At 40.6% G+C, this 22,325-nt stretch overlaps 1 protein-coding gene across 5 annotated transcripts in view; it reads right to left on the bottom strand.

The window, feature by feature from the left end:
* The window catches only part of VPS13B (vacuolar protein sorting 13 homolog B), a 996,761-nt gene that overhangs the window by 403,620 nt on the left and 570,816 nt on the right, over nucleotides 1–22,325 (bottom strand). For all 5 annotated transcript variants that reach the window (XM_075063129.1, XM_075063127.1, XM_075063131.1 and 2 more), the window contains exons 23-24: nucleotides 19,503–19,737; nucleotides 7,164–7,384 (exon numbers count right to left, since the gene is read on the bottom strand). In XM_075063129.1, coding sequence (XP_074919230.1) covers nucleotides 7,164–7,384; nucleotides 19,503–19,737 — 456 coding nt within the window. The remainder of the gene's footprint in view (nucleotides 1–7,163; nucleotides 7,385–19,502; nucleotides 19,738–22,325) is intronic.

The raw sequence follows: 22,325 nt of genomic DNA, 5'->3' as shown, positions 1-22,325 counted from the left end.
CCCAAGTCCCCCATCCCCAGCCCTACCCCAGAGCCTGCACCCCGAGCCAAAGCCCTCCCCTCCCCTGCACCTCAGCCCCAGCCTGGAACCCCCCTCCCATACCCTGAACTCTTCATTTCTGGCCCCACCCCAGAACCCCTTGTTCCCAGTCCAGAGCACCTCCGGCACCCCAAACCTCAAACCCCTCATCCCCAGCCCCACCCCAGAGCCCAGAACCCCAGCCAGTCACACTCTCCCACACCCCAACCACCAATTCTGTGGGCATTTACGGCCTGCCATACAATTTTTATACCTAGATGTGGCCCTCAGGCCAAAAAGTTTGCCCACCCCTCGATTAGAGCCTTTGAAAGTTTAGGAAAAAGGAATTAGAAGTGACCAGATTATTTGCTTTAAAAAACATTGTTTTAGGATATTAGGTGCATGTATGGCAACAAAATTAAGAAATTAACACTACAATGGCTTTTGTGAATCATTTATGACTTATAAGGTTTACAGTCTGAAGGTCAGAGCTGCATGAAAGCCTGAACCACAATCACCATTATGTGAGTGGGTGTAATTCTGTTTAAGTCAGTATTATGAAGATGAATATGGAATAAGGCAGGCTACAAAGGATGTAAAATTGTGCAATATTATTCCATGCAAAAATATTGTTAAGGTTGCAAAGTGAAGCTCTCAAAAGTCTTGAAATACCAAAATTAAAGTTGTCTGCATTTCATTATTATGTCTCTTTTTGAATATGCTTTTATAACATGATCATAATGATTGTGCAGCCTGGATGGATCTTGGTGAATTGTGGCAGCCGTTCAATGTTTAATTTTTATCCTCATTCTTCAGTGTGTAATCCCCTGCCAATTTCATCACACATCATCCAACCTACACTTTGAACCCTAGTCTCATCCATTGCATAAAGTGGAGGGCGTGCAGCAAATGAGGCAGAGTCTATAATGTGGGCTTGGAGAATGTGCAGTGAATGGGGCAGGAGACCACACACTGAGGATAAAATAAATAAATAAATTCAGAACATTTGCCTTACATACAGACCATCATCCAATATGTGCACTGAATGAGGCAAGGGTGGGGGGAGAGCATTTGATTATAGAACACATTGTAACGCATGTGCACAAGGGACAATGTAAAGATTACCCCTGCAACCACAACGTTATCATTTCCAGATTTAGGCCCCGATCTGGCAAATCTTTATATATATAAGAGTAAATGTTTATGAGATGGAGACTTATAAAGAATGGTTACCTACCTTATACAGTAACCAGAGTTCTCCACAATCAGTGGTCTCTGTGTTTATTCCACTCAAGGTGTGTATGCAACTGTGGCGCCTGAGACCAAAATATTTTTTTGTTAGGAGTGTCCCCTACTCCTCGTGCTCCAAGCTGAGGATTTAAGGGCAGTGCAGACAACCACTCTCCAGTTTCTCTTCTACCAGGAATATTCTAAAGATAAGGATCCAAAGCTCAAGGGAAGGAGAGGTGGTGGTGGAATACATATAAGGTATGTCTACACTTCAGTTCAGAGCAAGCCTCCCAGCTTGGGTAAACAGACTCATGCTAGTGGGACTCAACCTAGCATGCTAAAAATAGCAGTGTGGACATTGCATCACTGATAGAGGCTCAAGCTAATTATCCAAGATTGGACCCAGAGGGTAGGATGGGCTTGAGCTTGGGCAGCTAGCCTGAGCCTCTGATGGTACAGCAACATCCACACAGCTATTTTTAGTGGACTAGCACAAGCCCCACTAATGTCTCCCCTGACTGGGAGGTTCACCCCAGCTGCAGTGTAGACATACTCATAGGGACCACACATCCCGAAGCACTCCAATTATTGTACAAGGTAAGTAATCATTCTTTCTTTCTCAAGTGATGGTCACTACATGTATTCCACTCAAGATGACTCACAAGTAGTATTCACTAAGAAGGAGGGTACAAGGAACTTGGCAGCAGGGCCGGCTTGAAGCTGATTCACCCGATTTCCCGGTGCCAGGGCCCTGCTCCAGGGGTCTTCGGTGGCATTTCGGCAGTTGGGGGTCCTTCAGGGCCGCGGAAAACCCGGAGCAGAAGCCCTGCCACCGAGTATTCTAATTGGGCCCCGCGGGTCATAAAGCCGGCCCTGCTTGGCTGTACCCACCGACTGAAGAACTACTTTGCCAAAGGGGGCCCCTGCTCTTGAAGCCTGCGCCAGGGCATAATGTCTCTCAAAGCTAACACTGCTGCCCTACATATCTTGAGAACAGGGATATCTTGTAGGAAAGCTACAGAGGCTGCCTGGGCCCTAGTGAAGTGTACCCTCCCACCTCGTGGGGCAGGATTGCAGTCAATATATAGCAAAGCAAGATGTAGCCCAAAATTCGCACAGAAAGTCTCCTCCCATACATTCAGCCAAGGAGACACACCTAACAGAGAGGCATCTGTAATCAGCTTTTGGTGGCTGGAAGAGAGATGAACAGAATCCCTACATATACTATCTCCATGTTTTTCCAGTAGTTGAGTGAGGCTAGTATCCTGTGGGGGAGCAAAATCAACTTATGTAGACTGTGTCTATCTGGGACATAGGCTGTCTGTAACCAAACCTGAAGACACTGAAGATAAGGTTTCCCACAAGGTCTCTCATATGTACATGAGGAAATGTGGCTTAGGAGGGTGAGACAGGATCTCACTAATATTTGAGGGCTCCCTCAGCATTGATATGATGAGCATCATCATAGCCTGGAACCAGTAGGTATGTCCTGGCAGTATTTGAGTGCAGAGTTGTTCCAATAAGAGTCTAGAGTCTGTATTGAGGTTATAGTGGACTTTTCTGCATTTACTCAGAATCCTAATTATTGTAAAAGGCGAAGTAAGGATAGAGTTGCTCCCTGAACTTCCTGGCATGACTTCCCTGTGAGCAACCAGTTGTCCAGGTAAGGGAACTCATGACACAGCTGCAGAGACACTACTGATAATACCTTCGTGATCAGTCTCAGGTTATGTCTGCACCGCAATTAAAAACCCGCAGTGTAGACTTCCTGGCTCAGGCTGGATCCTGAGCTCGAGAACCCTGTGAGGTGGGAGGCTCTAGATAAGTGGCAGAAACTGTCTGCAAGTCTCATATACTCTCCCCACCTCACAGGGTCCTAGCTTTGGTCAGGCACTGGTTCTCAGTACCAGCGATTCCTTCTCCAGGTGAGTCGGTACCATAAGTGCTGGAGGCATCCAATTACTCCTTTCCCAAAGACAGTCCCAGTGCTGCTACTTCAGTAGATAGAAGCCTCTGAACCTTTTTAGTTTTCAGTGCTGAAGGATGAGTTCTCAACTCCTTACACACCCATACTCGAATGCATAATCTTACTTGACTGAGTGGGTCAGGGAAAAAGTTCTTTTCTTAGATGAGGATTCAGAAGTGGATTTCTTATGTATGTTGTTGTGAGGCTGTTCATTCTTATCCTCTTCATGATTCCCATTTTCTGTTAGAGTCCTTAACTCTGCTTACAGGGTTCCTGGAGCTGGAGGCAATCGTGTTCGAAAGGGCACAGGCTGGGGTTGGACTCTTGTCTCATCAAGCAATCCATGAGGAATGTTTGAAGTCTGAACTCACAGGATTGATGAGTTTGGCTACTGAAAGTCTGGCAGATGCTACAACTGGAAGGAATATGTGCTTTCTTGAGGCAACAGAAATGTGTGTCAGGGCTGTAACTGGCCATGAGGGTCCAGAGACAAAGGACCCAGTTCTTGAAACCTGGGGCTTGGGCGTGCTAGGTACCCAGTACCCAGAGATGGAGGACACCCCCAAAGCTCTGTAAGAAGCTTAGCTAAAAGCAAAACTAAGCTAAGAAAGTTCTATTTGCAATTATTTACAACTAATAAAACAAAGAACACCAAGCAAAGCTACAGACACTAGAAAAGTTCCACTTGTGGAAGAAAGGAACTGGAGAGGTGGTCAGTCCACACTGCACCTTATACTCTTGACTGGGAGTATGGAGAGTAGGGTGCATTTGAAAAGCAATACATATTGTAAACAAAAAAATTCCAGTCTCAGGTGCATGGGGCACATGCACTCCATGAATGGAACATACACAGAGGCCCCCACTTGAAGAAGAATCTTTGGCAAAGCAAAAAAATCTGCAGGAGTAAAAAGAATGCAGGCAGAAGTCCAGTAGCAGAGGAGGGGCTAGTTTATTGAACTGAATGCAGCATGTAAGATTACTTGCCCTGTGGGTAGGTGGCTTATGTGTGCATTAGGCGCAAGCAACTCATGGCCCTCAAAGGCCGAGTACGGGCTCTTGAGACCAGAGAGGCTGAACTGGAGAAGCCAAGGGGCACAAAGTGGTACATAGATGATACTTCTGGGAACACAGTAAAGTGGCTCCACCTCCAGTCTAACAGCCTCTGTGCTGTCAAGGAGGATGAAAGTTTCAGGGAAGGAGAACATCAAACTGGAGTGGAGGGAAACGATCCCATAGTTGGGAACCTCCTTCCAGATGATGTCATGGTATCTTCTCACACTGAGGATACCACTCTGGGGGAAGGAATCCCAGTTATTAGGAAGAGAATGGTAATAGTAATGGGGCATTTGATTGTTAGAAATACAGATAGCTGGTTCGGATGATTGGGAGAATTGCATGACGGGAGAACTGCATGATGAATTGCCAGCCAGGTGCAAAGATTGCAGATCTCTCAAGACATCTAAACAGACATCTAAACAGACATGTTTAGATGCTGGATAGTGCTGGATAGGAGCCGGTGTTTGTGGTACAGATAGGCACCAAGAACATAGGGAAAGGTAGAAGAGAGGCCCTGGAGACCAACTTTAAGCTGCTAGGTAAAGATTGATGTCCAAAACCTCTATGGTAGAGAAACAGTGCAATGAAAGAAGACTAAATACTAAGATGGGTGAACTTCAGTGCCTGCTATCAAATAAGGATATTGATACAACAGGCAACACAGAAACTTGGTGGAATGATGGCAATCAATGGGACATGGTAATTACACCTCTACCCCGATATAACACAGTCATGGGGAGCCAAAAATCCCTACCGCATTATATGTGAAACGCCATTATATAGGGGTAGCAATGGCAGGGCTGCAGCGATGATTTAAAGAGCCTGGGGTTCCAGCCGCGGGGAGCCCCAGACCCTTTAAATCACCAGTGAGCCCTGCTGCCACAGCCCGGGGGTAGCAGCAGCAGGGCTCTGGTGGTGATTTAAACAGCTCCGGGCTCCTGCCACTGCAGGGAGCCTGGGCCGTTTAAATCGCCCGCTGAGCCCTGCTGCCCAGCCCCGGGGTAGCGGCAGCAGGGCTCCGGCAGTGATTTAAGGGGCCTGGGGCTCCCCGCAGCCGGAGCCCCGGACCCTTTAAAGTGCTGCTGGAGCCCGACTGCTACCATGCTATATGCGAACCTGTGTGATATCGGGTCACATTATAGCGGAGTAGAAGTGTATACAGGTATGACAGAGTCAGTTTTGCAGGTGGAGGAGCAGCACTATATGTGAAAGAATAGAGTCAAATATTTGGGGAGGGATAGCTCAGTGGTTTGAGCATTGGCCTGCTAAACCCAGGGTTGTGAGTTCAATCCTTGAGGGGTCATTTAGGGAATTGGGGTGAAAATCTGTCTGGGGATTGGTCCTGCTTTGAGTAGGGGGTTGGACTAGGTGATCTCCTGAGGTCCCTTCCAACCCTGATAATCTGTGATTCTGTGAATCCAGTTGTATCATAGATTCTCTATGGACAGAAATTCCATGCTTGAATAATAAGAGTATAGCAGTAAGAATATACTACCAACCACCTGCCCATCTTCCATATGAGGAGAGGTTAACAAGACTGGGACTGTTCAGATTAGAAAACAGACAACTAAGTGGGGATATGAAAGAGGTCTATAAAATCATGAATGGCATGGAGAAAGTGAATAAGAAAGTGTGATTTACCCCTTCACATAACACAAGAACCAGGAGTCACCCATGAAACTGATACGCAGCAGGTTTAAAACATACAAACAGAAGTACTTCTTCACACCATGCACAGTCAACTTATGGAATTCATTGCCAAGGAATGTTGTGAAGGCCAAAATTATAATTGGGTTCAAAAAAGAATTAGATAAATTCATGGAGGATAGATCCATCAATGGCTACTGGCCAACACGGTCAGGGATGCAACCCTATGCTTTGGATGTGCCTAAACCTCTGACTGCCAGAGGCTGGGAATGAACACGAGATGGATCACTTGATGATTGCCCTGTTCTGTTCATTCCCTTTGAAGCATCTGGGACTGGCAGAAGTCAAGACACAGGGCTAGATGGACCATTGGTTTGACCTAGTATGGCCATTCTTTTGACATACTTTTATTTCATTTTATTAAGCAGTAATAGTTGAAAAATTCAAGTATCGTTTTCACTGGGCTACCCCATTGTGTCTCTTTTCTCTGTCTTGTATCATTGATAGCTAGCTCTTTGAAGAAGAAATTGTATGAATGCAGTGTCTTGTACAGTATCAAGCACCCAGATGGCGCCTGAATTATAAACATCAATAACAAGAGGTGCCAGCTTCATCAGAACTACAATTAAGATGTACTGACAACAAAACCATTATTAAAGACAGTTCAGTGCATCGAAAATTTGCACAGAAATTCTCTCCTATTTGAGTGACTTCAGGCCACTGTAGAGTAACTTGGATCTAACTCAATTAAAATGCAGTTTTCAGTAGTGCATGTAACATACCTACCTTTTAAAGAATAAATTTATGGTGACAATCTGCTTTCTTTTAAACAATTCCCTTTCAGTTTTCCCCTTTAAGAAGATACCATAGTTTGTTAGAAAACATTCCATGCTGAATGAGAGACTGTGTGAGAATTTGATCAAAAATTACATTAGACCATTTCAACAATTTTTTTCACAATGACAATTGAGCAATGCTTCAGTACATCTGCAACTGATTTCATTCCATCAGCCAAAAGATGCTTTTATGCTGTAGCTATTACATTTTGAGACGAGTTTAAATTACAAAACTTGAGAGAGCTTCAAAGCAAATCTAATCTAAGTATCCTGATCTTGATGGCCCAGTTTAAAAAAAATAAAAAATAAGATGTTTAATAAAAGAGAACCTCCTCAACAAAATGGAGAACAATTGTACTTAATTCAAGTTATTTTTAATTTCCTTTAATAAATCAATTAAATATACCAACCTGGGGGTTCGAGCATTTTATTTCAAGTGACTCAAGGTCGACATGGAGGCAAACAACAAATGAGTGTCTGGATTCTGGCCCTGAGGCAAGTAGTTTTTGTGAAGTGACAGCTAGAGTAGAAGTACAGCCCATGGGTTCCACTAAATTAAGTGTCATTTGTTGTCCAAGAAGAGTATACACACTGAAATGATGCAGACTGATTGTCCAGGGGAAGGCATCACCTGGTGATTAAAGAGAAAAAAGTTTTATAACTACATGCCTCTAAATGTTAAGTGATGATTTTTCTCAACATTATTCAAATAGTAAATGCTAAATAAAATTCAGAATGAACGGGCCTGATCCAAAACACACAGAAGTTAATGGACGTCTTCAATGGGCACTTGGACCAGGTCTCAAATCCTAATAAAATATCCTTTGATACGGTGCCAGGAGATAAAAAACAGAAATCTGATTTGAATTTTTATTTCACACTGCAAATAAATCTAGCAGAACAACGCTAAAGGACAGTATCTTGTTGATTTACTTGATTTTTCAGGACTGTGTTTTTAAAAATCCATTTGAATACATTAAAACTAAGTGAGCATATGCTGTAAATGTCTTGTATTGCCTTGTATCAAAGAAGTTTCCTTAATTAAGAGACCAGTCACCTTACTCACTTTGAAAAATATCCAGCTCTGCAAGCAGCACCAGTGACTTCAGTTTATAGGTAGCAAAATCAGACTTTAGTCACACACACACAGACATTCTACAGTCGATGAAATTTTTCATATAACTACTACTGTGAGTAGGAGTTATGATGGAGCATTACATTTTACAAATTGAAGATTGTGAGTTGAAGGACTGAGATCCAGGAAAGGAGACCTTGGACCCTAGAGGACACTGACCAAACCCCAAAGAACACTCACGAGTGGCGAGAAAAACTCAGGCAGGGAATGGTGTACAAGTGTTTCTTATTTTGCATTAGGGTGGCCACTCATATATTCCCAGAATACTGGACATTCAGAAAAAGTATGTGCTTGCTCTTGCCAGCATAACCCCTCTCCTGCCAGGGTGAACTTGGATTCACATGCGCAATTTCCTGACAAATCCGGGTGCAATTTTGAAAAGGTCATCACGCAGCCCCCACTGGCATCTCGTTGCATGCAAGGTCATGCTGGTGGGGACAGAGCAGTATGCTTCTCAAAATGGCAACCTCCATTCAATGCTGGACAAAACCACATTCAGTTTCGTCTGAGTAGTGAATGGGGGTGAAATCCTAGAAAAGCAGGACTGCTGGATTCAATACTGGACCAGTGGCCTACTTTGCATGGATTAAACTACAAACCAGAGGACCCTGAAGGGTGGAGTTCTGGGGATGGTGCGTGTATGCTACTGGGGAGTCTCAGGGAATTCGGCATTGGTCTTGGAGACTAGGAAAGCTGGACCATGGGATCCTAGGTAAAGAGTCCATGCCTAGAGTGAGCCTAGAGGCCAAAAAAAGAGACAGTACCTGGAGCTCACAGGAGTTCAGAAGAACATATATCCAGTGCTGGGATCTAAGCAAAGCAGCCTGGTGAGTGTCCAACAAGTGAAAGCTCAGCCAGCTCTGTGACATCCTTATATTTGAATAGGGCTTATTCAGTTTGCAGGAGACACATGAGGTGAAGTTCTCTTTCCTACAACAAATCCAGAGGGCTGGGCTGGTGATGAGACTATTTGTCACAACTTTGAGCAGGTGACAAATAAAGACAAGGTAAGAAGAGACACAACTTAGTCTCATGTCCCAAAGTGAGCCTTGGGAAAGTGAGCATATGATAGCAGGTAATGGAAATTAAATACATGGGACTGGACCTTTCCAGTGCACAGTTATAAAGCACCTTAACTGGTGTGTCCAACACACTAATTAATGAAGAGTTACATTGGGGATTTGCTGCTTGGGAATAATCTGCAGTCCTGAGGTTCAAGTAAGGCTTCAAATAATACAGATAAGTGATATCAGAAATTAAGTGTTGAGTTAACTGATGGTTAACTACTTAAATTATACTTTACAAAAATATATGAAGTTAGAATAAAGTTGAAGCCAGAAGTCTTCTCCATACTACTTTGGCAAGAGTTTAATTGGTGATTACAGAGGTGACACCAGCAATAACTCATTTATAGTCACTAGTATAGCCATAAAGCACTGCATGAGAACATACAAGAACTGAATACTTTGAACTTATTCTAAAGTTATTTACAAACTGAAGAAAGGTTCCAAATTATGTACAAAATAAAATTCAGCTAGACTTGCTTTAAAATATTTTGGAAAGACTGCCGAATACGTATTTAAAATTCTCCAAAAATTTAATTCATCCAAAAAATACAAAATATTGATTGTTTAGGATGGAAAACTATTCAAAAACTTGAAGTAGATTCTAATGGCTTATTTATTAATTAAAATACATGATTTTTCTTTTCTCAGTGATCACCATAATAATTCAATATTGAATATTTTTCAGTGAGTAGTTAGAGATCACCCAAAAATAATATTTATAACATTATTCCACCACACATACCATATCTACTTTAAACTGTCCAAGTGTTAGAGAATTTTTTTTCTGTAGTTGTTTTTAGTGCTTTAATTTTGCCTTTTTTTTTTTAACACTTTGGTGGCCAATATTCATTGTTGGGTGAACGTAAAAAGCTTCAGAAACTATTTAAAGTGTCTACTCTTCAAAAGAAATGTAATTCAAAAGACATTTGTTTCAAAATCCACTTACTAGTACATCTGAAGGGAAGTCAGGCACCACTGTTTACAATAGTAGGAGCAGAAGAAATATCTACAACCTTCCAACTGACCCTTCATATGAGTCATAGCCCTTCAATGAGGTCAGTGTTTCACCCTAGATCTTTGAGCCAGAATATGAGATGGACATTGCAGCTCCTCAATATGGCAAGAATGTTGCTAAAAATCCCTTTTACCCTCAAACTTGAGGTCTGACAAATCCTTACTTTTTCTTCTTACAGATGATTTATAACTCAGTTACGTGAACTATTAGTGGACTTGAAAATTAATGCAAAAGATGGTAACAGTTATACTCAACGGGTTTAACAACTTCTTGTGTTTACAAATGCCACTTTCAGGATAGGGAAAGAATTTCTCCTTGGCATCAGGGTACCCTCGTTAATATTAATCATTGATCTGTTACATGTTGGCTCCCTGGCAAGAATTCTTTCGTGTGTGTGATAAAAGCTGTTTTCACCAAATATCATAAAAAAGGGTCTTATCTAGAGTTTATCTGTTCATTGTATCATGCTGCTGATGTTCTAGTTTTGGTTTCTCTGGCTAGCAATAGAGCTAACTATGCCTTTTATCTACCCCTACTGATTGTGTAAAATATTGATCAAATTGTAAAAATACTATTTTTTTTTGTTATACACTTGCCCTCGCATTTGTTAGTTTCCCTTTTTTAAAGGATCTTGTTGCAGTAATGGCAGTTACCTGTAACCTGTAGCAGATGTGTAATTATTTTTTTATTAAAAGTAAGTGGAAAGGAAGAATAATCTTGTGATTACAGCACTGGAATTCAGGCGATCTGGTTTCTATTCCAAGTTTTACTGAAGTAATTCTATGTTATTTTCAACAAGTCTCTCAAACATTCTTCCTGTTTCCCCATCTGTAAGAAAGGGATAATACTTACCCTTATAGAGGTGCTATGAGGACTTATGAGTTATTAATAATTTTAAGTGCACTCAGTTCTCAGATAGAAAGTCTTCTTCCTTGCATTAATCTCATCAAATGGGGTCTGCTCTGAGTCCTCTCCCTCGAAATTGCTATGTTCAATGCCGTATCCTCTATTATACCACAGACTAACATGTCTTCCTTTAGGACATCTCACCATTACTTCTTGGGTTGGGCTTCAATCCTGATCTGTTGGATTCTCTTACCCATGTAGTTGTCAGGACTTCACTTTACATGAACAAATATCTGAGCCTGTACTCTCTTACTCTTTTATGTATGGGTTTTATTTTGAGCATGTCTTTAATACACACATTCCTTATGTAATCTTTCTTGTTTACACCACCCATCCATCTCACCATTTATATTTCCGTGGAAGAGATCATTCGCTCATGTTCTTTCTTTGTTGCCCAACACCCAGCGCCACCCATTAAAACTGGATGGACACCATTTTATAGACTTTTCTTTTTATTCTTACTGGTACTTTCCACTTCTCTTTCTCCATCAGAGCCAGGTATTTATTATCCTACTTCTAATTTTATCCTCTATTTCTCCAGATTTTGGAACCCAGATATTGAAACTCTGCATTTTTGGTATTGTTTGCTCACCTAGTTTCAAAGATAATTCTTCAGTGTGCACATTACTGAAATTATATATCATATATCACATCTCTCCATTTATCAAGATTCTCTTTTAAGACTATCTTTTCCCTCACTGTATAGAATGATATTATCTGCAAATAGCATGCTTCCTTCTGTATGTTCCTCTTGAGGGTATCCAGGATGAGAATAAACAAGAAATGGCTTAGTGCTGATTAATGATGCACTCCCATCTTTACCGATAGTACATCTATTTCATCACCATAAGTTCTGACTGTTGATATTGTACCTACATACAGGCTTGAACAAGCGACATAGAAAGTTCTGGTACCACTTTCTTCCTCATACACCACCAGATGAATTCTCTTGGAACTCAACCAAAGTCCTTTTTGAGATCCATGAAAGCTATGTGAATATTTTTCCTTTTCTCTATATATTTTTCCACTAGCTCCCTAAGTGCAAAAATTATCGACCTTCCTGGCATGAAAACATACTGATTTGTGCTAATATTCACTTCACTTAATCTTTTATTGATGATTCTCTCACACAGTTTCATCGTATGATTAATCAGCTTAATACTTCTCTAATTTGTGCAGTTGCCATTGTCACTTTTTCCCTTGTATATCAGCACCAAGATACTTTTCCTCCACTCATTTGGTATCCTTTCCCATCTCATGCTTAAACTGAACAGAAATGTCGGCAAATGGATGCCTTCTATTCCAAGCTTTTTCAATGTCACAATACGGATCTATCTGGGCCTAAGGCTTTATTATTTTTCATGGTTTTTATAGTGTTTGCCACTTCATCAGGTATGAGAGGCTCCACTACACCAAAGTTCATCATTTTGAAATTGCATTGTTCTCTTGGGTACCTTTTCCATCGATCCTTTATACGATATCACCAGTCAACACCACACCAATTCCATTGTTGATGAACCTCACTTCCTTTATATCTCTGGTAATTTTGACCCATGATTTTGCTAGCCTATACACTTCTTTTCCCCCTTCCTTTGTTCTAAGTCTTGTGTAAGGTTGCTTGAAGACTTCTGCTTTTACAACTATTCCTGGACATTTTCTTCACATCCTTCTATTCCTTCAGGTTTCATTTGCTCCCACTCCTTTGCCAGAGTTTAAACTTTATTTTTTATCATTTGTACTTCTTTACTCCACCACCATGTTTGTTTTTGAATAAAGGCTTTCCAGTGTTGAAAAGTAGCATTTATATTTATTATTATTCATACAAAATTACAGTAGAGAGATAGAATCCTTCAGAAACAACAATCCAGGAAAGCACTTTATAAATACTTAGGCTTTTCCCTTGTCAAGGAGTAAAAGATATTAAACAACAAAAAAGTTGTTTAAAATTAAAGACTTTGAATAGTTGTTCCATGGAACGCTATATTTAATTCCAGTCACTTCAAATATTAAATAGACATACTGTATTCTCTTCCAAGTTTAAATCATAGGGAGTTAAGTGTTTTAAGGCCATATAGCCAGGCATTTCTGCTTTTATCCAGATTTTCAGGTTTTGATGCACTTTCAGTTGTGACAGTTCTAAGAACATTAAATTGCTGTGTTTGGAATGGGAAAGAGTTTGGCCACAGATTGGTCCAATTTATCAACCATGTGCACAGAATATTTTTAGTTTTACATAAGAATTGTTTATTGCAGCTGGGATGACAAGACTTTATGATGGAAAGGACAGAGGTAGAGATAGCAATATAAAGAGACTCAGTAAGTTCTGATCTACAGTGCAGATACAGAAGACATTTTAAAGGTTCTTTAATTTGAGCAATCATTGTCTGTGGTCCTTAGAATCCTATGCTGAGACGTGCAAGATGCTGCACACTCATGTCCAATCCAGCAAAGCACTTCAGCACATTTAACTTTAAGCGAGTAGTTTCATTGACTACAAAATTAAGCACATACTTTTAAGCACTTTGCTGGACTGGCCAGGGTTCTCAGCACCTTACAGAATCAAATTCTATGTTAGTAAGAGCCAGAATTCTGTATGTGACAGGGGTTATTTAAATGCAACCCTCACTAGCATTCTGATGCAACAATAAGACTGTTAGTAAAATGGCAGTTCAGGTTCTAATTTTCTAAAATGATTATCTGTAATATTTCAGCTAAGTATTATAATTATTAATTTAGTTTATAGAAAATGGTACTTCGTAAAAAATGAGTGACCTGCAATATTTAAATGTCACAGGCAGTAGACAGCATTAAAAACTTACAAGTTGACTTAACTAAGTATTTTTACCTCTGTCTGCTGGCTCCACCTGCAGGCGCTGCCCCCGTAGCTCCTACTGGCTCCAGTCAATGCTCCTAAGTGGAAGAACAGCCACCGGAGCTCTGTGCACTGCCCCCACCCTGTCCCAAGCTCTGGCTCCGCAGCTCCCATTGACAGGGGACCACAGCCAATGGAAGCTGTGGAGGTGGCACCTGCAGGCAGAGGCAGCATGCAGAGCTGCCTGGCTGTGCCTCTCCGGACATGTCACCATTTGCGGGGAGCCATCCGAGCTGAGTATCGCCCTGATCCGGCACCTCAAAGCCCCTTCCACACCCCAACCCCCTGCCCCAAGCCCCCTACCTCCCTCCCTCCCAGAGCTCATGCCCCACACCCCCGAGCTTGCTCCTGCACCCAAACTCTCTCTCTCTTAGCTTTTACTATAGTTTTCCAATGACATATTACATGACACTTTTTTAGATACAGATTATAAGCATAATGAGTTAGGTTACACTGAACTGATCATGCAAGCTTAAACTCATTACATGATACTAATGAACCCCTTTGCCATCTGGTACTGGGATGCTCTTAGGGTCACAACTAAACAAATGCTGAGGTGAATATATTTGTTTATCTAAGGCAAAATTAGCAAATTATTAAGAGTGACTAATATAGTTCTGCCATAAGCATTAACTGAATTATTGCTATATTTGGAACTATGCATTTAAACACTTGTACCTGTTAGACAGTAAGATCTTACAGCCAATATATTTACTTACAGCTCACTCATACAAATATACTTAAGGTCCTAATCTTCCAGTACTTCCAGAGTCAGTTGATGATATATTCAGTGTACAAACTTGTGCTTTTGTTACATCCTGAGTGTCACCAAAGCCATCACTCCCTAGTTCCAAAGCATGCGCTGCCATACCCAGTCTTAGTCAAGGAGGTTTATTTTGATAATAGAGGTTAACAAACAAACAGAACACAGTCTTAACTCAATCCTTGATGACAGGCTTCATGGCCACCCCACCCTGGGTCACCCTGGGGTCTCTGGCACTCCAGCTCCTGGCAGCCTCCCCGCCTCAGTCAGCTCTGCTCCCTTCCTGAGTCCTTGTTCCAGAGGAGCTAGCTCCACTCCAGTGTGGATTTCCCTCCCAAGGGCTCAGCCTGTCTCAGTTCTTCCTTCCTCCAGCTGCCTACTAGTAGCCCTTTATAGGCCCAGGTGTAGTCTGGTCCTCTTTAATTAGCTGGACTAGGCTCACTTGCTCCAGTCTTGGGGAGCTGGGTTTAGTCTATTCACAGAGACCAACTACCACTGGTGGCCCCACTACTGAGATTGCCTATCCATGCTTGGATTATGGTTCAATATAACAGACTGGGGCTCCACAAGTGTGTCCTCCAGTCACCAAAAATAAAAGGCATTATTCTGTGGCTGCTTCCGGTTTGAAGCCTCCTTTTGAGTATGCACACAGCTGAGAAGGTGACAGTTCATTATATGGATGCCTTGACTTTGGAATCCTCCCTCCTGTCCTGGCCAAAAAAAGCTCAGCAGTAACTGTCTGCTATTATTGGCTATAATTGCATATATAGATAACATCAAAGGTACCTAGGGCTACTGGAAGGCAGTCTTCTTTCATTTATGTGCCTCAAAATCAATAAATAAAATGTCTAAAGTTTCCACCTTCTGCACTTGCATGGTGGTTTGTATAGTTATTGGTGGCAGAAAGGTTGTGGAAGAGGCCTTGGTTTATATACCTGTTTATGATGTTTCCTCTTTGGGCCAGGGGATAAATACCGAGGGAGCAGAGGGTTGTCCTGGAGTCTTAACAAGTGCAAAGACTGATCTTTATTTTTGTTAAATAGGTTAATTTAATCAAGGGCAAATCATCAATGGTGTACTAGACCTCTCTATGGAACCCGAAAGAGTGGAGCCACAATTTATGCCACATCACTATTTTTGTTGCTATAGCACTAGATGTGAAATTGTCCACACAGACTGTGGCTTGGAGTGAAGTTTTGGCCATGCATCTACCCTTATCAACAAGGTCTTGGAATTGGGCCCTGTCCTGAGGAAGTTTATTCTTAAACTCCAAAAACTTGCAGTAATTCATAGAAGCAGGCTTTGCCAACAGGTTCTGGTAGTTAGTGATTCTAAACTGAAGGCAAGTGGATGTAAACACTTGCCTCCCCAGAAAGTCAAGATATTTAGTGCACTGGTCTGCAGAGGTGGTCTTGGGGTGTTGTAGCCTGGATCTTTCCCTGGATGAACAAAAATTCTGCCCCTTTTGCAGGGACAAAATATCACGTTCTCAGTTTATTTGGTGGTACGGGTGCTTCATGCAGCTGTGTTGCATACCACCCTGGATGGTTCCATGGTCCTCACCCTGGATGGTTCCATGATCCTCATTCACTGGGAGAGCTACCCAATCAGGTCCAGTGGGCTGTAGTATATCAAAGAGCATATACTGCCACATGAACTTCCTTAAGTGGAATCTGAAGTTCAGTTGCCATCCTCTGCAGTAGTTCTTGGTACTGCTTGTGGTCATCATGCAGGGACAGCAAAGATTGAGTGACTAAGTCATCAGGTGAGGAGGTTTATACTCCTGTCGGTACTGCTGGTACCGGTGGATCTGGCTTGATGTCCTCCTCCTCCATATACTCTGGCAGAGCTGGTTGTTGTTGCCTAGGGGAAGAGGGCCAATCAGACTCTTGCACAGATCCAGGGTGCTGTGCATAGGGATCTCAAGGAACCCAAGAGGGCCAACATGATGGTTCAAGAGGCTGGTTGCACTGGGTACCAGCAGTTCCTGAGAAGGTGGTCTTGTCTGGTCAGAGGATAGATTCAAGGTAGTCTAGAACCCCTGTCTAGATGATTCAGCTCAGATTTTGGATTCAGCCCATGAGCAGGTTGGATTTGGTTTTATCAGTGGTACCGTTGGTGCCAGTGGATGGAGACTCCAGCTCATGGACAGAGCAGAGTAGCAGCTCTTTCTTCTCAAGGTGGATTCCTCTTCTGGTGTGGAAATGTCCCTCAGGCAGAATGACCCAAAAGCAAATGAGATTATGAGCACAGGAGGACGAGAGAAGGTATAAGTCTCAGTCTGTCCCACAATGCGAGGGGTCACGGTAGTCAGTATAGTTGGATCTGGTACATCACAGGCTTAACAGTGAGTGGGTCCTTATGGGATGATGGGTGCCGTCAAAGAAGAGTCCTGCCTGGAGCCCTCAGTCAGTGCTGCAAATGCCAATTCTTCAGCTTACTAGCTGGTACCAGAGTTGGTACTGTTGGATCCTTGCTTCTGTGTGCTTTACTCTTGTGGTTGGAATGCTAACATGAACCTAAGTCTTTAGGACCCGAGTGTGAGGACTCTCACAATTTGGAAGGATATGGAGAGGGATCTTTTATCTTGGGAGAAGATTTGGAAGGGGATCTGTTCCTGTGTCTGCGAGAGTGTTCCTTACTCTCATGAGAACACTGAGACAACAGGACTTTGGCTTTATTAGCTATGGCCTGCTCCAGAGCTCGTGCTCAGAGGCTCAATCTGATGTTCAGTGGGGATCTCCCTGGCCTGGAATCCAACTGGAGACTTATGGCTTTCTCCAAGAGGTACTTCCTCACTTGAAGCTCTCATCCCTCACAGGTCTAGGAAGGGAAGGAGCAGCAGATTCTGTACTTGAAGAAGATATGAGCCTCCCTATGTCAATAAAGGCAATGTTGGTGGTCATTGCAGACTGAGAAGGAGCAAGGACAGGAGACACAGTTCTTAAACCCTAGAACTCTGGGCACAGACCTTCTCCCTAGTGCAGAAATGCAGAGGGTCCCCGGGGCAGGGAAGAACTAATCTACACTAACTATAAAGAGACTACTTAAAACACTAAGAACTATATACAGTTATATTTACAGATAAGAAAGGCAGTGTGAAGATAACTTTGGACACAGAATTCAAACTCAAACCATGAAGTGGTCAGAAGGAACTGGAGAGGTGGTCTGTCCATCCCTCCCCTTATGAACCTCAGTGCGGAGCATAAGGAAGGTGCAGGCATGGACCAATGAACACTACTTGAAAGATTTTCCAGTCTTAGGTACATGCATGTCCACATGTGGAATACACACAGGGACCAGCACTCAAAGATGAATCTATGATTACACACATGTCCTGCATAAATCCATCTCCTTTTCACATGCTACTTGGTAATATTATCCAAGTTACAGTAATTCTGAATTATAGTGCCATGCTTAATATGCTCTTTTGAATGTGATTACCAAAAGTATTCCTACAGTTTACAGTTATCTCAGAGGAATCCTCTTGTCAGAGCTCTGGAAACAAAGATTTGAGTGTAGGAGTTATTTTTGTTGTATATTGACATTTGGAGGTCAAAAAGCCTTCCTGACAAAGTTGCAATATTCCTAGATGACAGGATGATTGTGCTGTTTTTTCTTTTAAAGAAGTAAGAAAAACATGTGAATGAGCAGATGGGAGTCAGAGTAACTACATAGTAATGTAAGAAATTGGACATTTGCTTGGATCTTCCTTACGAAAGAATGAACAGTTCCAAAATAGCTTTCACGAAGAGTAAGGTTACATGCATATGATTTCACAGAGAAGGTAACATGTTTTACGAATGATATGTCATCACTGGAGTCCTCTTCAAATATAGATAGTCATTTAGACACTCCCTAATAAAAGGCTATAAAAAGTACTTACCTCTGCATGGAGAAAATAAAGAAGGTGACTTAAAAGCTTTGAAAATATTTTTTATTAGTCTGTTTAAGGGGAAGTTTTGGCATGGGAGAAAGTAACAGCTCCATTTGAGAATCAAAAATATCAAGATTGTGAGAACTTCTGTTTGGCATTATTCCCAGAGCACAAAGCCACACACAAATAAATCCCTTACAGTAGGATTTATCCCAACCAAGGGGATTCATCTCTCTTTCTCGGACTGCTCCTTCTTTTCTGAGTCTGAGAAAATTTAAGTATGGTCTACTTTCATAAAAGGTTTAAAGGGCACTACCAACTTAAAAAAATCACATTTCTGTTTAAACATATTTACCTTTTCTTGTTACTATAACAAATAAGATTATTTTACCTGCAAGAAATTAGAGGAAACATTTATTTCTCTATTCTTGTTTACTTTGTGCATTTGACAGCACTTAACAGTACTATTACAGAGAGTTTCATTGTTTAAAAATTCACTAAAATCTGTTTCTGCTGTTGTGCATGTGGAGGAGGAGAGACTGGGGTTGTTACAGAACAAAAAGGGAGGGGAAATCAATAAAAAATAAAGGAAAATGTAGTTGTAAAATCACAAAAATTGGCAGACACTCAGGAGAAAATGTAGTACTTGAAAATACTTCTTACTCCATTTTTCATAATCTGTGTTTTATAATTTTTTGGTAAGTTTCATTTGTAAACTTTGTGTGCAAAAAAAGAGAAAAATATTATGTACAAAATTCTCCTATGAAAACCTTTTAACAAGTTCTCCATTTTCTCTGCTCACTTTAATGCAAATACACAAAAACAGCAAAACCTCTCTAAAAAAATTTATAGTTTCAAGATTAGAGTAATGAATTAAATGCACATGGAAAGTTCCAGAAAGTTTAAATTTTTGCTATAGTTGTGCAGGTTCATGGATCATGGTTAAAGAACACAAATTTGTCTGTGGCACTTAGCTCACATATTTTGGATATGAAATCTTTTAGTAAGAAGACTGATTTATATAAAAATGTTGGCAATATAAAACAATGATCATACAACAGAATTATACATTGAAATAACAACAGGAAAACTTTCCAAATTTCTCATACTGTACCTTCTTCAAGAATGGATCTTAGCACAACAAACGGGATTTCTTGCAGCGGTTCCATATATTTGTGTCCAGCACTCATAATCTTTATCTGGGGCAAGCAAAGAACTAGTGTACCAGGCATACCAGCCTGCCCATGGTACCAACTTCGGACAGTTCCAGGAATGTCACCAGACACGATTGTACTTGGGGAAGGCAGGCTGTCATTTGGAATGAACACGCAACAGGACTGTACTTCAAACTGGAAAAACAAAAACAAATCCAAGACAGAATTCTCAGAAATAGATCTCAACATTCTCCCAACATATTTATTCATTTATAATACAGCATCAAAGACTATATCACAGAATCACCGATATCACAGTTGATTAAAAACCTGTCTAAATTCTTAAACAGAATTAAAGAAAGGACAACAGAAAATGGCAGATGCTTACACTTTCATAAATTACATACATAGAAAACAACACCTGAAAAGGTTCCATTTTGGTCTATAAATTTGATCAAAAGGGTGTAGCCACATAAGTTGAACATACATTTGCCTTTCCACAGCTGTTTTCAGGAAACATAATGGAGTTAGAAACTGTGCCGGCAGAAAAGGTGACAAAATCCTCCTTTTGCAGTTCATTAGCTTTTGTAATCACTAGCTAAGGCTCTAGAGCTGACTAACATTTTATATGCTGTTACTTTCTAAAAAAGATTTATTTCAGTGAGAATTCTTCCCTTACTTTGTAGTTAACAGTGACTAAAGTGCATAAAAAGGTCAAGCTCAATCAGTCAAACATAAATAAAAGCCTCAGCCAAATATCGACATGTTTATTAGTACCAAGATATATATCGTAATGAAAAACGTTAATAAAGTTTAGAAACTAACAGGTTTGTCTCTTTTTGTCACTTTTCAGATTAGAACAAGAACATGTGATTTCATATGAAACTTCTGTTTCATGAGTGCACAGTTACTTAGACTGCTATGAAACAGTTTTGATAATTCTGCCATATCCTTAGAGACTTCTAGCAAGGCTAACTAAGCCCAAACCAAGGACTGAACTCATCATGACTTCTTAATTCAAAGGTAATGTATGCTAAAGACTGTTAGTCTTACTTGGCTCTTGCAAGTAATATTCTGCGCCTGGATATCAAATAACCATAACAGCCTACACACTTGAATGCTTTGTTAAGCAAATACAAACTATGATTCAATCCGTTTCTTCACAATATTTTGGATGCAAGATGTTATTTGAAGACATGATAAAGTACTTTTGTTTGCTGCTTTCTAACTCACGTAGCAGTGTCCAATAAATGCTTCAAGATACTATAAATTTATATAATTAAAGGAACTATATCTTACAAATGATAATGAAGACCTAGTGTACGATAACCTCCCCTAAAGGCTAACATTCCCTCACAAGAGCAATAATGACGTGTAACAGGATTGGAATCCCTCAATACCATAAATAATTTGCCAGCCTGGTGAACAAAGATAAAGTGACAAGAATTCACTGTCAAAAAATATAAGCAGAATTTCACAAAAATAAATACATTACATGAAGCCTGTGTCTGTTTCTAGTTTTAGAGTTATTTGAGCTATAAAATGAAGTTAATTACATCTTTGATAAGTAATTTATTGATCCAAGGTTTAGAATGTACGTTATTTATACCAGATAAGAAGCAACTGTGTATTGTTACAAATGTAACACATTTTGATTTTCAAAAACTCTGTAAAAATTAATCATTCTGTCAATGTTCAAAGATTTTTATGGTGACATATAAGAGTATTTTCTGGTCTATTAGCAATAAGTTGAAGTTAAGACCACTGTTGGGCGGTGATAAATAGATGACAAAGGCAATGCACTTATGATCAGAGTAGCTTTTCTTTTATCAATGCACTTACTGAGTAAGCAATTTATAACAAATCACGCAGTATATATCTCTATAATGATTAACATCAAATGTTGCCAGAATATACAAGACATGTGGTTATAATAATCTACAAATTCCACAAACTCAGAGATACACTGTTGTACCAGTTTACTCACTGCAAGGGTCTACGATACATGTTTAACAAAGTTCACTTTACAAGTATACAGAACCAGGAAATGCTAAGATTTTTTACACTTTATCTGCAAAATTGCATTGAATACAAGTTGCTCAGGTCATTTTCCTCTGTTTGACTTGATTTTACCATATTAAGAACATTGAAGTGTAATCACAACTGTAGCACTCCTTATATTATTTAGAAGGAGCTATCACTCACTTGGGCCTCGATTAGACCACCCTTCATGTTCAGTAGTACCTTGAGTTAATGTGAGTTGGTGCATTGATTTCAATGGGACTGCTCATGGACTAATGGGTGGTAGAATCTGGTCCAAAATCTGTAATAATAGTAATACATGTCTATATAAATTCAAGCCAATTTAAGTGAATAAATGATCTGGAGAAAGGGGTAAAAAGTGTGGTGACGAAGTCTGCAGATAATACTGAACTGCTCAAGATAGTTAAGACCAAAGCAGACTGTGAAGAGCTTCAAAAAGATGTCATAAAACTAAGTCATTGGGCAACAAAATGGCAAATGAAATTTAATGTGGATAAATGTAAAGTAATGAACATTGGAAAAAATAACCCCAACTATATATACAATATGATGGGGGCTAATTTAGCTAAACAAATCAGGAAAAAGATCTTGGAGTCATCGAGGATAGTTCTCTGAAGATGTCCACGCAGTGTGCAGAGGTGGTCAAAAAAGCAAACAGGATGTTAGGAATCATTAAAAACGGGATAGAGAATAAGACAGAGAATATATTATTGCCCTTATATAAATCGATGGTACGCCCA

This window comes from Chelonoidis abingdonii, chromosome 2, assembly GCF_003597395.2.
Source record: "Chelonoidis abingdonii isolate Lonesome George chromosome 2, CheloAbing_2.0, whole genome shotgun sequence".
Taxonomy (NCBI): domain Eukaryota; kingdom Metazoa; phylum Chordata; order Testudines; family Testudinidae; genus Chelonoidis; species Chelonoidis abingdonii.
Note: the sequence above shows the minus strand (reverse complement) of the source record. Positions and strands in the feature narration are given on the sequence as shown.